The sequence below is a fragment of the Temnothorax longispinosus genome, chromosome 4 (genome assembly GCF_030848805.1).
Source record: "Temnothorax longispinosus isolate EJ_2023e chromosome 4, Tlon_JGU_v1, whole genome shotgun sequence".
Lineage (NCBI taxonomy): Eukaryota > Metazoa > Arthropoda > Insecta > Hymenoptera > Formicidae > Temnothorax > Temnothorax longispinosus.
This window is the reverse complement of record NC_092361.1, coordinates 6,390,692-6,405,306: the sequence shown is the minus strand read 5'-3', so window position 1 is coordinate 6,405,306 and position 14,615 is coordinate 6,390,692. Positions and strand designations below refer to the sequence as shown.

At 36.8% G+C, this 14,615-nt stretch overlaps 2 protein-coding genes across 6 annotated transcripts in view; one reads left to right on the top strand and one right to left on the bottom strand.

Annotated features, from left to right (window-relative positions):
• The window catches only part of LOC139812332 (uncharacterized), a 42,534-nt gene extending 29,744 nt beyond the window's left edge, over positions 1-12,790 (top strand). The window contains exons 4-5 of the mRNA XM_071777074.1: positions 8,403-8,704; positions 9,545-12,790. Coding sequence (XP_071633175.1) covers positions 8,403-8,704; positions 9,545-9,680 — 438 coding nt within the window. The 3' untranslated portion in view covers positions 9,681-12,790. The remainder of the gene's footprint in view (positions 1-8,402; positions 8,705-9,544) is intronic.
• Positions 12,389-14,615, bottom strand: part of LOC139812333 (cytochrome b5) — a 50,362-nt gene continuing 48,135 nt past the window's right edge. For all 5 annotated transcript variants that reach the window (XM_071777078.1, XM_071777079.1, XM_071777080.1 and 2 more), the window contains one exon: positions 12,389-14,528. In XM_071777078.1, the coding sequence (XP_071633179.1) occupies positions 14,060-14,500 (441 nt within the window). In that variant the 5' untranslated portion in view covers positions 14,501-14,528 and the 3' untranslated portion in view covers positions 12,389-14,059. The remainder of the gene's footprint in view (positions 14,529-14,615) is intronic.

The following is a 14,615-nucleotide window of genomic DNA, read 5'->3' as shown; positions in this document are numbered from 1 at the left end:
TAAATTTAATTTAGGTAATAATAACGTAATAATATAGCATCTTTATAAATTAAAATTTAAACTCAACATTAATCCGTGCTTACTACGACCATTTTATTTTAGTTAAACCTATTCTCTATTTCTCGTCTCTCCTATCTTAAAATTCTACACGGTTCCAAATAACTGAAATGAAATTCCTTGACTTATTGTTAAATAAGTATACTAGTGATCGTACCGTCAATCAGTGTTATAATCTACTTCTCCGGTCGTTGATCTGCGTTATGTATAGACCTGGTTATTCGAGTTGCAACTCGCGCTGTTGAGCGTTTTAAGAAACCCTTCTGCAAAATCGTCGGGCGTTGCCGTTCGAAGCGGCATGGCATCCTGAATGTAACAATACCGGACCACGTCTATCTCGGAGAGAGAACTGGCTTAATAAATAATTCTATGTTATTACTTCCCTACAAACTGCCTTTCCGACGAGTTGTTATTTCAACGAAGATAATATTGCGCAGTTACCGTTTGCACAATGAAGTTTCAGTGCAGCCCAGGCGGACGGCAGTTCCCGACGGCGCGGTCAATATTCTACAATGGCCACAATCGGCATTCGGTCATTTGTAAGAGCGTAACGCTCGTAAAGCAATAACAGCTGGTTGGACAATAGTTACAAATTGTCATCGTCTCCCGCGTGCTTTAAATGGTACAACCGGAATATTAATTCCCGCAATCGTAGATACTTTGTACTCCATGCTGGCGCGCTGATGTACAACGATCCGGTCGCGACACATGCAACGAATCAACGACGATATATCGGTACGCTACGGCTGGTTCCGCCCGATAAAGCCGGTTATTCAATCACATAATATCTCGAGTTATCGAAACGAATTATCGCTCCATGCTGCGGGTACCGCGGTCGCGATAGCTCTTGCCAGGAATGCCGTCCGTCATTTGATTTGTATTCCGCAGCGCAATTTCGTGACGAGCAGATGACGAGGAAATTGGCAGCGATCTAACAATCAGCCACCACCCCCCGAAGCGTCCTGAAGATCGATAATCGAAATGAGGCGCGTCCAGACTGGAATATTGTAATCGATCGGTGGAATCACAAATTGGACTTTTGTGGGCCTTTAAATGCGCTATTAGTAATTACTAATCAGCCGATGTTGATTAGCCGACGATCGTATGACTATCGCAGGACGTCGGTATAAATCTCACAGCCATTTCGCGGATGCAGCGCGATCCTGCAATATTACAAGAATTGCGGTTACCAAGCTTTTACGAGATTGATCACGTAATTTTCGTGAAAAAGAGAAAATGATCTTAAACATGACAACGTATTTAGTACATTAGTACATTGCGACGCAACCGCAAGCGAGGCGAAAAAAAAGAACGAACTGAAAATATAGAATACATTTTTGTAATTCGCACAGTTTTCAAGAAAATGCAATTTTATATGTATATGTAAAAGAATCTAAATGTGTTTATTTGATTGCATATCAATATCCTCGTGCATACACATCTGTTGACGTGTATAAAAGATAATACGATAGAGATAATAAGATATTGAGTTACAATATTATTCTGTTATACAATATTGTGTAATTTTTATAATGACGAGCATTGATATCGTTATTTCTTCTTATTGATCACCGGAAATAACAAGATATTCACAATAAGCGCAAATATTTTGATATATTTATGACATCAGCAGCTTACGGTTAATGCTGGTCCAGTTTACAGTTTAATTATTATAAATAAAGTGAACATGCGTGTATACATATTTTACGTTCCTGATAATGCGAGCGTAACATCGCATAATATTTGAATTTAGATTTAATGGCCGGTTCGGCGATTGTACGAGATAGATTCGGAATAAGTTACGGAAAGCTTGTCAGACTATTTCGAAAGTCTGTTTATCGTCTCGCACAAATTGTGCATACAACGTGTTGGCAGCTCATATCTCATGCCATTATACATACATCTTACGTATGTTTTACGTACACACGCGGAAATATTAAATAATATTCGCAGAATTTATTGTACGACGTAACTGATGATGATACCGTCAGGATTTATGTTTTCATTACGCGGAAGGGTATATGACGTTGAAACATCTTTTACATCTTTCGTTTTCCAACCAATCTGCGCATGTGTCTATGATCGGTCTAAAATTATCGCGGTCCAAATTTACGCAACAATTCCGAAGTTTAATTTCAAAATATTCAAAATTTTGAATCTTTGATTGTCTTATACAGTTTTTATATTGATGTGAACAATGTATTACAATATTACAAAAATGTGTTATATTATGTCTACACTACAAGTTTTTGCGAGCGATATCGATCCGTAACGACGACGCAATAAGAAAACTTTGTTCGAGCTTTCGAGTATTAACATGCATCTGTTTAGGAAACTCACAGACCGGAAATATCAATCCAGCTGCAGTGCTGCTCATATAAAAAACCTGATTGCCCGTTAATGAAATCCGTGAATTAAATTTCACCGACAAATCCTCTTTATGTAGAAAGTCTTCGTTAGACTATTTCGATATATTTCGGCGTGAGGTCACATATCAGCTTATGAAGAATGCGGCTATTTTCAAGATTTTCTCAAATATCAAAGTTTGCCTATTATTCCATCTGTATTATTCCGGTAAAACTCCAAGCAATATCCAAGTAATGCTGAATTTAAAATAAATTCCTTATATCTGTTATTGATACGTTTTGTTCGAAAAAGATGGAACAACTAGAAAACAAGTTTAATATTTCTATGATTATATGTTCCGCAATTTATTTAAGTATGAAAAAGCAAGGCAAATTATTAGTCAAGAATTTGTTTTACGATTGTTTCGTCTGACTCTAAATGTATAGCCAATAATAAGCATTTCAATTTATATGACACATGCCTTATTGCATTTAAATTAAATTATATCCTAACATCTGTGAGAAATAAAAATGAGCAATCAACAATAACGTCAATATGAATACGTTTGCAGTAATATAATGATAGAAAATGCAATTAAACTTCTATGCACCGTTCGATTCACAGCTTGTACATTAAATTTCAGCATGCTCGGCGACCCAATTGTTCGAGTTTGGTCACGTTCCTCCGAAGAGATTCGCCGTCTCAAAGAGGAATCGCTTTATCGAAGCGAGCGACTAGGACAGAAATAGCAAGGTAGAAGAGAGAGGAAGGCAAATTCAATGTACAGCTTCTTAACTCGAGGACCATTCTAATCCGGTTGACCGCCCAATTCCGTCGCGTATAGTTCTCCGGCGCCGACTAAAACATAAATTCTTCTGCCGTGTTATCCTATAGTAGTTGCTGTCATCGTCACCACCGGAAAGTCGATGTTTCCCGGTGAAAAATCGGTGTTGAAATTCATGATACTTCTCGTTTTCGAAACTTTTGCAGTACAATGCAATTCTTATCAACGGACAGATAATCTGCCAGAAAAGAGATAATCGCATTCACGTTGCTATATAATTCAATGATTTATTTTTCGATATAAAGATCATTAATATAATTTTGTTGAACTCCTGGATATTCATTCATCTTTATGCTAGAGCATCATTTATTGAATAAAACCATCTTTTACTCTGAATTTGTCCTAATGACACTGGTGTATGTTAAAAAAGAAGCTCGAGGTCAAGGAATAATCGCGGTGATAAATAAAAGAAACCGGCTTCTTGTGTGTCGTGATAACGAGAAGGCTCCGTTTGCACTTAGTTGCTTTAAAATGAAGAGGTCGTCAAAGGAGATCGCAAAAGAGGGTTGAAATTGTTCTTGGACTGAAACGTCGAGCAGCAGTTGTGCCCGAGCGAGCAAGCGCAAGCTCGAAAAGTGCTCGTATGAAATGCAAAACTATCCCGGGGAAGCTCACTACGGTACGCACGGCTAAATTGTGCGGCCTGATAAAAGAAGACCTCGGAAAAACATTCTCGAGACCGTAATTGTGGGTTATATATCTCATAGAAGAGAGACAGAGAGCGAGAGAGAGAGAGAGAGAGAGAGAGAATATAGTCGCTCATTAGCCGACCCATGACCGCTATGGTCTTAGATCGTTTATATGAAGAGAAGAACATTATTTTCTCCTAGATTTTTCTCGGAAAAGCTACTTTATATGTGTCGCGAGGGATATCTTTTAAAGCATTTTAGAATCTTTTCGTTGCTCACACTGCCTAGTACTTTCTATGCATTTTTGCGATTAATTTAAACATCAGTGCCTTTGTCCAAAACAATATTAGCGAAATGAATTTCGCGCACGTCTAGGATGGTTTTCTAAGACTCCAATATCTTATTTTCAAAAGTCGGCCGAACGCAAGAAATTAAAGCGTGATAACGGTCAAGTATAATAGGTTTTGTCCGAACAACCATTGAAAAAATTTACATTCTGTATATTCCCCGGTCTCGCTCTGGAATGAAGAAAAAGAGTTACCAGTAGGCTTTCCTCTTGAGAGCCCTCGAGCTTACTTCGCGGAGTTCTTTAGTAGCTGTTTCCATTCATGAGCTTGCAAGCGCACGAGGCACTCGCGCCTTCTAATTTGAATAACAGCCTTGCCTGTACTATTTTCCCGGGAGGCCGCGGAGCTACATTGTGCCCACGGGAGTCAACCATTTGTCAGGAATCCCCTCACGGGAAGGTGCAGAGAGATTCCTTCGGACGATGCCGCGTGGGACGAGGATGTCCTTTAGCGAGCGAACGAGCGCGTGATTCAGCTTACAGCAATTACCGGGGAAACTGACATGTTATCATCCCTACGTACTTCCGGGAAAACTCGGTCTTACGAGTCACCCTTCACCAATGAAGTTTCCTCAGCTATCGCGAGATATCGTGATGAAAATTCCGAGAACTTTGGAGCATCGATTCCGATTGGGAATTAATTATTGACCGAATACGCGACAGTGCTGGATATTAGATAATAGGTTTCTGACTGAATTCTATATTTCTGACTACGTCGACTTGTTGCAGACGCGGCGTCATATCGACAGACTGAAAATTTCATCCCGCAATATGTTGACGTGGGTGAGAAGCCGCGGTTAAATTGCCTTCATTGCGACATGGAGTATTTACATTAAAGAACGGCGGTTTTGAATATTTAGGTGGAGAGGTGACGTGTAATACTACGGTGCTTCATGGAGCTGCTCTGCTTATAGAATGTCAGATATATTCTCGCGAGCTGCTCTCGCATATTAATTTCACCACGTAAGTTAGTCCGCAAATGATACGAGTGGTACAAATGATGAAGGGACCGAGGGTTGGTCACGGCTGCAAAAGGCCGAAAGACCGAGAGATTGAGAGAGAGAGAGAGAGAGAGAGAGAAATATGGATGAAAGAGAGAATATAAAAGTAATGGAAAAATAAAACCAACTAGGTAGGAGTGGATTAAATTGGTACAGCCTGCGAAAGGGAGGAGAAACGAGACGAGCGAAAATTAGTACGGGGGAGAGTTACGATACAATAAAGAGATCGCATGAAACGAAAATGAGAAGTGAAAATTGCCAGTCAAGCAGCGATGATGAAAAAGATCTATAATATTTACCCTCGTAGGGAAAATTTCTCGCTACCGCATTTCGCACATGTAATCTAAGAGAATCGTTCCAAGAATAGATAGGAAAAAAAAACATTATATTTCTCTTTGTCAATTAACAATTTTTAAAACTAAGAAAGATATGGTAAGTAATTAATAGTTCTTGCATGATAAATACAAATTAAAATCGGAAAAATTATAAACAAAACTGTACGTTTGTATGTCTCAAGACCGATGCATAAAAAAAAATTGCGCGCATCATATGCGGAACTTGAGACAATTTCGCCGAGATTCTTGCACAGACAGCATTTTCGAGAAACATAATCATCCCGGAGCGAAGCTACCGCGGACGGAAAAATGCAACCACGGGGCTCTGGGCGATCCTCTTAAACGAACGCCCGAGGGCGACCACGCTCGTCTCACGCTGGAAAATGGAATCACAAGATAATAATCCCGAAATTCAATTTTACTCTTCCTCATCGTCGAGTAGAGAGCCGTGGTTGCCGGCGGTTGACTTCGTCAAGAGCGAAGATCGCGAGAATCGAAAAGTCCTGGCTGACTCGATTCGACGACAAAAGCGATCGGAGAACTCGATGTTGGACTTCTGATTCTCGTCGCGGTTTTATTCTGCCTCATAACTCTTTTATTCTCGTATATCGAATATTTTCGCGGCTAGACCAAGAGAAATTTCTGAGCTACCAGAAAGAAAAATTTTTCGATCAATTTGCTGGCGATGTACTCGAGGTTTCATTATGATTCTTGAATCGAAACGCAGCTAGGCCACTGGCATACCGGCAACTTTCTCGATATGCTTCATTTTCAGAAAGCATAAAATATCTCTTGCGATGTAATACATATTTATAGCCCAAGTTTCCATGATGTTCGATAGAGCGTACATTCGCGAGGATGAAGGAGTGCATCGTATGTTTCCATTTACAGATGACATCTATGTTGCCATGCATATATAGATAACCGTACTATTTTTTCCCATTTAAATTTTCATCCCTTCCACGTTACAGACTCAACCCTGTATATAAAATATTTTCTTGATTATTAAATTAACTCTACTTTTTTCTCGAGCTAATAAGGTCGATAAAATGTTGAAAGTATTTAATAAGATCGTACAATATTTCATAGGCCGGTATTCATAGTTAGATCTTATATATAAGACCGTCTTAAGTACAATCTTAAGATATTATGAATCAATCATAGAGCTGTATTAGCATCTTAAGACGGTCTTAAAATAAGAACAGACTATGAATATCGGCCATAGACTTTCTAGTCTTTCTTATTAAAAACTACTTTTCATTTTAATATTTCTCGCTTTATTGTTATTCTTACATCAAGATATTCTTACATAATTAGGTTGTACTTAATATTTTTGGGTTTTTTATTTAAAAATTAAAGTATAAAATTTCATATTTAATACTTTTATCATAGATAAATACAGAGAGAAATTTAAAAGATACATTTTTGCGACCGCTTATATATGTTCATTTTTAGTCTTTTGGGGAGAAGGTAATTTTTAATTATAAAATTATTCTTTATATAAAACGTTAAATATAAAATATATTATATGCGGATGCGGAAAACTGCGAAAGTCATTTCTGCACAAAACGTTAATAAAATAAAGTTAATATTAAATACAACAGCATTATGCGACAATTAGATGATTAAACGAGCGTCGACACCTTTTGCGGGAAATGCAAAAGGAGAGGGCGTATGCAAGCTCCCGCGAGCTTTTACGATATAATATGCGAGGCAAGTCGGCCCGGTGAAAAACGAGAGAAGTTTTTCCGCGGCGTTTTACGCCGTGGCTGAAAACCGCGGTTGGTTCAAGGAGAACATTAAAAAACAGTTCGCGGCTTTATTATAATTTTCAGCGCGAGATAATGGACATTGAAAAATGTGGAACTGATTTACATGGCTAACTTCGTTACTCGAGCTTGCATTTATGAGTTAATGCGATTAAATTATAAAAGTTTTTATAATTAGTAACAACAAATTGCACAACTTCCGGACACGATTATTCTCATTATTGTCGTTCAAGGATGATTAGCTGCACTTATATTATCACAGATGCTCTATAAAATTATTACATCAAAGAAATCGAGCCGTTCAAGGGGATATATATCAGGCGATAGCAAAGTTCATTATTTTCCTTGAACTAAAATGGATTGCAACTGCAGTTTATTTCACAAATCGTTTTATATCTGAAACGCGACACCAAAGATCAGGTATCGAAACCACAGCCATGCAAACATAATGGTAAGTAACTACAACCTGGGAATTGGAGTTGCGGCTAGAGTAACGTGACCCTAATGTGGTCTCGCGAGCAGTGGGAGATTTCTGAAGTTACTGTTAATTAATTCTGTTAATTAATCTTTAATTAGGTAAAATTTGATTAATTAACAGAATTAATTAACAACAATATTTTTAAACATGAAACAATAGACTTATTAGAAGCCAAGAAGCAGGCATAACAAATGGTACTTTCTATTTGTAGAACATATTTGTATATCGGATCTAGCACTGGTTACTTATCTCAAAAGCAGGTTTTATGTGAAACCGTCGCAAACACCTTCCCACGTACAGCGCAATTTAAAAAATTCTTTTTTTTTTGGAGTTGCGACAAATGCATTTTTCATGTAACATATTTTTTGTTTAAAACTTTGCGTTGTTGTACTATGGTACGGTGTTTTAAAATGTGGTTTAAAATATAAGATAATAAAAAAGAATTACTTGTAAACGTAAAAAATTTGCAAAAATTGTAAATTATAAAAATAATTTATTGTGTACTCTTTCTCTCTCTGTATACGTGTTTGTATGCTATATACTAGGTATTTTATCTTATATCTTTTCTTTATTAATTACATTATTTATTATTTGCAGACCGGTCGGCCACCGACGTATGAGGAATATTACGCGATGATGTCACGCTCGCACACTCCTCCGCCACCATGGTCCGACTCGACGACGACGTCTAACCCGACTTCGAGTATTCAAGCGCGACGCGAACTCTTGGCCAGCCAGCCTGAGTTTCGCGAGTATCTGACGCAGCTGGCGCTAAGCGATCGTGGTTCGCAGTATCAATATCAATATCAGCAACAACGACAACAATCCAGAGATGCTACCTCGATCCCGAGGGAACAGCAGGTCAGAGTGCAACAGCGTGCGCGAGCAATGCCTCCCAGGTGAGTAGTCGAGGACCGACCTCTCGGCCGCGCCGTCGCGTCTCGTATCTCAGAGCCGCGGGGATCGCTCGCGGAATAATTCACGTAGTTTCTGGGGTGGTCATATACGACTATATGACACCGCCGGGAGTTACCTCGGCTCGGGATGTACTTGGCTACCCCGGGACATTTCGAGGTGCTGAGAACTAGTAGCAGGTTCAAAGTAATTTAGAAAAATGGTCGAGGCAGCGATTATGCAAATACAGAGCGTCCCGTTTCCTTCCCTGCATTTTTTTTTCTCTGCAACAGCCGAGCAAATTAAAGGAAAAAAATGGCAAGGACAATTTCAAAGGTTCTTTAAAACTTGATACGAATATATTTTCTCGAACAAAAGTGTTTGTGTGAATATAATCATAAAAATTCTAAAAATTATATAGTTAAAAGAATAAAATTTTTTTTCCACCTATTTTTTTCATTATATGTATAATGTAGTTCTGCCGTATAATTTTACGAGGCACACTAAAGCCCGTATTTATAGTCGTTACTCAGATCTCGTCTCAAGAGTGTATCAGGTGAGATACTCAAAATTGCGTTTTATATCTTGAGACGTGGACGGTTCAATAGTTATATTTTGATTAGAGATCGACTGAGACTGTATTTATAATTATTATGTTAACATGGTTAACATTAATAAACTCAATCTCTTTTCAAGTCACCTATGAACCAAAACTCACTTCAGATGAGTTTTTTGACAGAAACACGACTATAAATATGGACTTGAAACTTCATCTTTTCATCCTTGTAATTTTTAAAAACCATTAAAAACGTTTTCCAATCGGAAAAATCTAAATGTGCTTGCAGATCGCAGAGCGAGAGTCGTGCGCAACAGCAACGAATTGCGGCGATGTATACGGATGCTGCGTTTTGTATGGAAACCACGGTACTGCAGACGGCTTTCGATTCCGGCCAAGGATTTGCCCTCTGCAGCTTGATGTAAAAGAACGAGCAAGGAACTTCGCTTCGACAGGAAGTTGCAGGAAGCCTGATACCATCATCAATCCACGATCGAGTTCATTCGCGAATGTTTCCCTTGATAGTCGAGCTGCGCTTGTCAAGAAAAGCGCTTGCAAAACTACTCGACTGTAGATTGATAACGTATTAGCTTGCTCGCAATTCATGAATGCAACGAGATGCGGAATTGTTGAAACGTCGCAACTCGGTGCTTTTACGAATTTAATAAATAAAGCTTCACAATTAGTATCGATTCCTGATAGTAAAGTATCGTTGCCTCATAAGTACATGTGAATATGTAAGTATCGAATGGTATCGATTCCTAAATGGTATCTACTTGAAAGTATCAATTCTCTAATTATTTCGTGGATATAATCGGTATCGATGTTATCTCAATTCTGCGCACTTCTGCTAGATATGTTCGTCATTTATAACAAATTGTTACTTTTGAATGCCTGTTACTTTCAGATTTAATTTTTATAGACAACTTTTTCCAGAAAATATAAAGTAAAGAAATATATCTATATATATATATATATGTTTATAAATATAAATATTTAAAATAACTTTTAAAGTAAAGTAATAATAATTTATAATAAAACTAAGCTATTCTCGCAACATTTTCTATCATACGAATTATAAAAAGATTATGAGAAGTTGACTTTTTAGTTTTGATAAAAATTATTTCGAGGAGCGTGCATTCCCGATTCTTTCTTTCGTAGAATAAAACTCGTCAAATGACGAGTTTCGATACTTAACTTCCAATTTTCACTTCCCAAAAGATAGTGGTGTTTGACGCCAAATAGATCTCCTTCAGGCTTTTTGCCTGAAAAAGACATAGCAAGCAACGAGACTATCGAACACGTATGAAAAAGCAAGCTTTTTATTCGCAGGGAATCTGAACTTGTGACAATGTGTCATAGAGCAAGACCTGGCATTTTCGCGTGTTCATAAAGGAAATGGAGAAAATTGGTGACTCGAACCGATCACAGAAACTGAAGGCAATTGGAGATAAATCGGATATACAATTTTGCTTTTATTCCGTTCGGCCACACGAGGAACAAAGACGGATAATAAACACGCTCTAATTTTTCCCGATCGGCGAAGAGATATTTCGGATGACCGATGGTTTCACAAGTTCAGTTCTGCAAGTCATACATCAACATCATTGAAAAACTACATAGGTTTAATTTTTCAAACCCTACAGAGTTTCTCTATTAAATGGCGATTCTGTACTATTTTCAGAACAAAAAAAAATCCGAAGGAACTATCTCGCGTCAAACGTCATTACTATTTAAACCATTTAAAAAGATAGAAATTAAATATTGTATGCAAACTTAATACAATGTCATTTCTCTCGGAATTATAATTAAACTTAATTTATCTAGTTTGTTTTACAGTTTTACTGTAGTTCGTAAAATAGAGAGCATTGCGGAAATTTTAAAAACGGAAATTAATAACAGAATTTTATCTTTTATTGAATTGGAGAAAATTTTGTCACAAATAAAATTGAAATTTAATAACCACGATATTTGTTGTTATAAATTCAAAAGTTAGAAATTAATTCAAATTTCGAATTAAATTTTTTCTACAAAAATACCTTCTCTTTTGCAACAAATAATTACCATTTTGATAATTACTTCGAAATTGTTTTAGCTGTACCTTTCGCGTTATGCAATTTATAATTGGAATGTGTGTGATAGTAATTATAAAAAAAAACTTGTTAGCGGTGCTATTTTCATTTCGTGTATATTGTACTGAGTTGTCTCAAACTGTCGTTTAGCATTTAGTGAAAATTTAAAAATAAGCGAATGCTGTGGGCATTCGGTATTTAACATACATGGTCCTAACAACATACAAAACAGAAAGTAGTATGTAAAGTTGGTGTTAATCACATGTTACGTAGCGTAGCGTGACATGTGCGTTAAAGCGCGCAAATATCGCGCGTAGTAGTCACTATCGTAGATATAATAAAATAGAACAAATACACAGTTTTAGTCAAATGTGATTGATCCTCATATGATTCTTATGAGAAAAAACGTTTTCGGTCAATTTGCTTGAATTTGTAATACGTGCAGATATGTTGTAGTTCTCGTGTCCCTGATGAAGGTCTCAAATTTCATCAACTTTCTCTATGATTAGTTTCTGTGAATTATAGGCATTTGAAAATCTTCATAAGAATTGTTCTATAATTCAGAAATTAATCATAAAAAGTTGATGAAATTTGAGACTTTTCATCAGGGATTCGCAAAAACTACAACATATCACAAATTCAAGCAAATTGACCGAAAAGCGTTTTTTTTTTTCATAAGAATCATCATGCGAGGTCCTTTATGTACTTATTGAGTTTAAGTTAAGTGAATCTCTGAGTGAACCTTGTGTATTACGAGTGACCCGTATGTTACTTTCTCCCATTATCTTATCGTTAAAAATGAAGTGGAGCAAAAATTAGTATTATTTAGTTATATAGTACATATAAAAAGTTAGAGATGTATAGACGGATAACTTTCGTATTACAATTCATCGCAACTCTTTAAACTTGTCACTATGTAACATAAAATCTATTTAAGATACGGAAACGTTATATCGAAATTTTTCTATCGGTTTTGTAATGTTTTTCTATCGGCGAGACGTTGAAACGTTCAAAACTAAGGACTGATGTTCACCATGGGACAGAATGATACTGACATCAAAAAGTGTTATCTCTTTCCTTATATTTTATTTTATCTTAATCATACATCGTACACACATACACACAAGCACACATATATACGCATATACAATACATACAAAATGTTATATATTTTATATGTACATTTTGTGGTTAAATGTAAATATCGTAAAGAGTATTATTATGTGTGTAATTTAATTTTAGATAAATATAGGATTAACGCATATAAACTGGAGTATATTGCTAATTTAATAAATGGACAGTCTTGCCTTCCGATTAACGGAAACGGAGAGTTTATTATATCGGTCTATCGACGTATAACGATAACGAACTGAGCTACATCGCTATTACCTCATACTGTATGTTGTGTATATTATAAATGTTAGAGAATCAAGAAATATAAAATGTATCCGATGTGTAAAGTACTCCCTGAGCACTGATTATTGTTTTACCGGCTCTCTCCTTTATCTTATCGCAGCTACTTTGAAATATTAATGATGAAAGAATTCGGCATGTTTACCCTCTCCGGTGATATTTAATGAAGCAATTTTTTCCAAGACAAAAATAACATTCGTCCAGATACCAAAAATTATATCTTGCCTAATATAAAATCGGTAATATTAAATGTCATGAAATTAAAATTATCACGTGTGTTAATCCGCGCCCGATATAATAATTTGAGGTTGCAAAAATCTTATTGTAAATAATTACTCGCCAAGATGAATTGGAGAAATGTAATTAATTGCCTTTGAGGCGTGGCCCGTTTGACCGAGAATATTTCTTATCGCGCTTGACCTCTTGGCTGATACATTTCGAAGTTCACCAACAATGTGATAAAATTGCATAAAATGCTTTGCCGCCGTGATCGGGCAATGACAAATTACTCGATATTAGCAATACAATTTTCTCATTTCTAAGAGTGTTCCGACACGCGTACGCGAAATAAAAAGAAAAAGGAAATCTTATCGCAAGATATTGTAGATGAAATAAACAAAAAATAAAAGTAAACCTAATTAGATTAACATTTAACATTGTTAAGTTAATGTTTAATGCAGTTTACACTTTGCATTATTGCAGTAATGTAACGAGCTTAAATACTGATTAAAAAATCACTATCGTTATGATTATTGTTACAAATGAACAAATCACATCGACAGCCGTTTCCTTTTCTATATAAAATCCTAGATATGTAGTAGTTAAAATATTACATAAGTGCAATCTAAGATTTTCTTTAACCATTCAAAAATATCTCTTGCTACAGATAATACATACGGTAAAATGTGTAAGAGAGAAATTATTTATAGAAAGACGAGAAAATTATTATGTAAGAATCGGCATATTTTTGTTATAAGCTATTTAACTGATTTTTATGTCAACCATATTATGACCGCTAAAATAATGAAATCCATAGTGATAATATTATCTATTTAAATAAAATCAAATAAAAAGATGACTTGGAAAAAAGCTCTTGCTGATCATAATATTTCTTACCTTTCTGAAGTAAATAATTTCTTTCTTATACGTGTTCCTACGCCATCAACAGCGACGGTAATATTTCAGCTGTGACTAACTTACGTCGAACCTTCTGCATAAGTTTAGTAGTGGGTTTATTTACACCGGTTCCCATTTTTGGTGTAAAATTTCGATATTTATCGTGCATGATGATGACGGCGACTCTCGACGATCCGAGCAGACTAGAATCCCGAGACCTTCAGGCCGTTGGGAATACTGTAGATCCTCTCGTTCAGCGGAAGCTCGCCAATTTTGTACCTCTCCAAGGTTGTCCTGGCGACGGCGGAGTGTCCGGTGCCAATAAACGCCAAAGTGGCGTCTCGTCCGGCGTATTCCAGGAGAACGTCCTGGCCGCCCGGGTGACTCTTCAGAAACTCCGTGCAGTCGTACACGTAATCATAGATCACGAGCCAGCAGTCACCGGGCGTGTCGTGCCAGGCAACCTCAGCTAAATTGATCGTCCGGAGCTCGTCGTGCGACTTTTCCTTCAGCCTGCATCTTCGCTCTCTGATGATATCGTTTCTCTCCGTGACATCATCACGCTCGACCTGCAAGTAGTCCTCCCTCGGTGGATTCACATCTCCTAGTTCGTGGGAGCGGACGGTTAGACTCACGAGATCCATGCTACCATGGGGTTTAGAAGCGCTCGTTCTGCAACACAAATAATACAAACATATTTTGCTATTTAAATAACTTTAAATAGAATTTAATTGTGATATATTGTAAATATCGTTTACA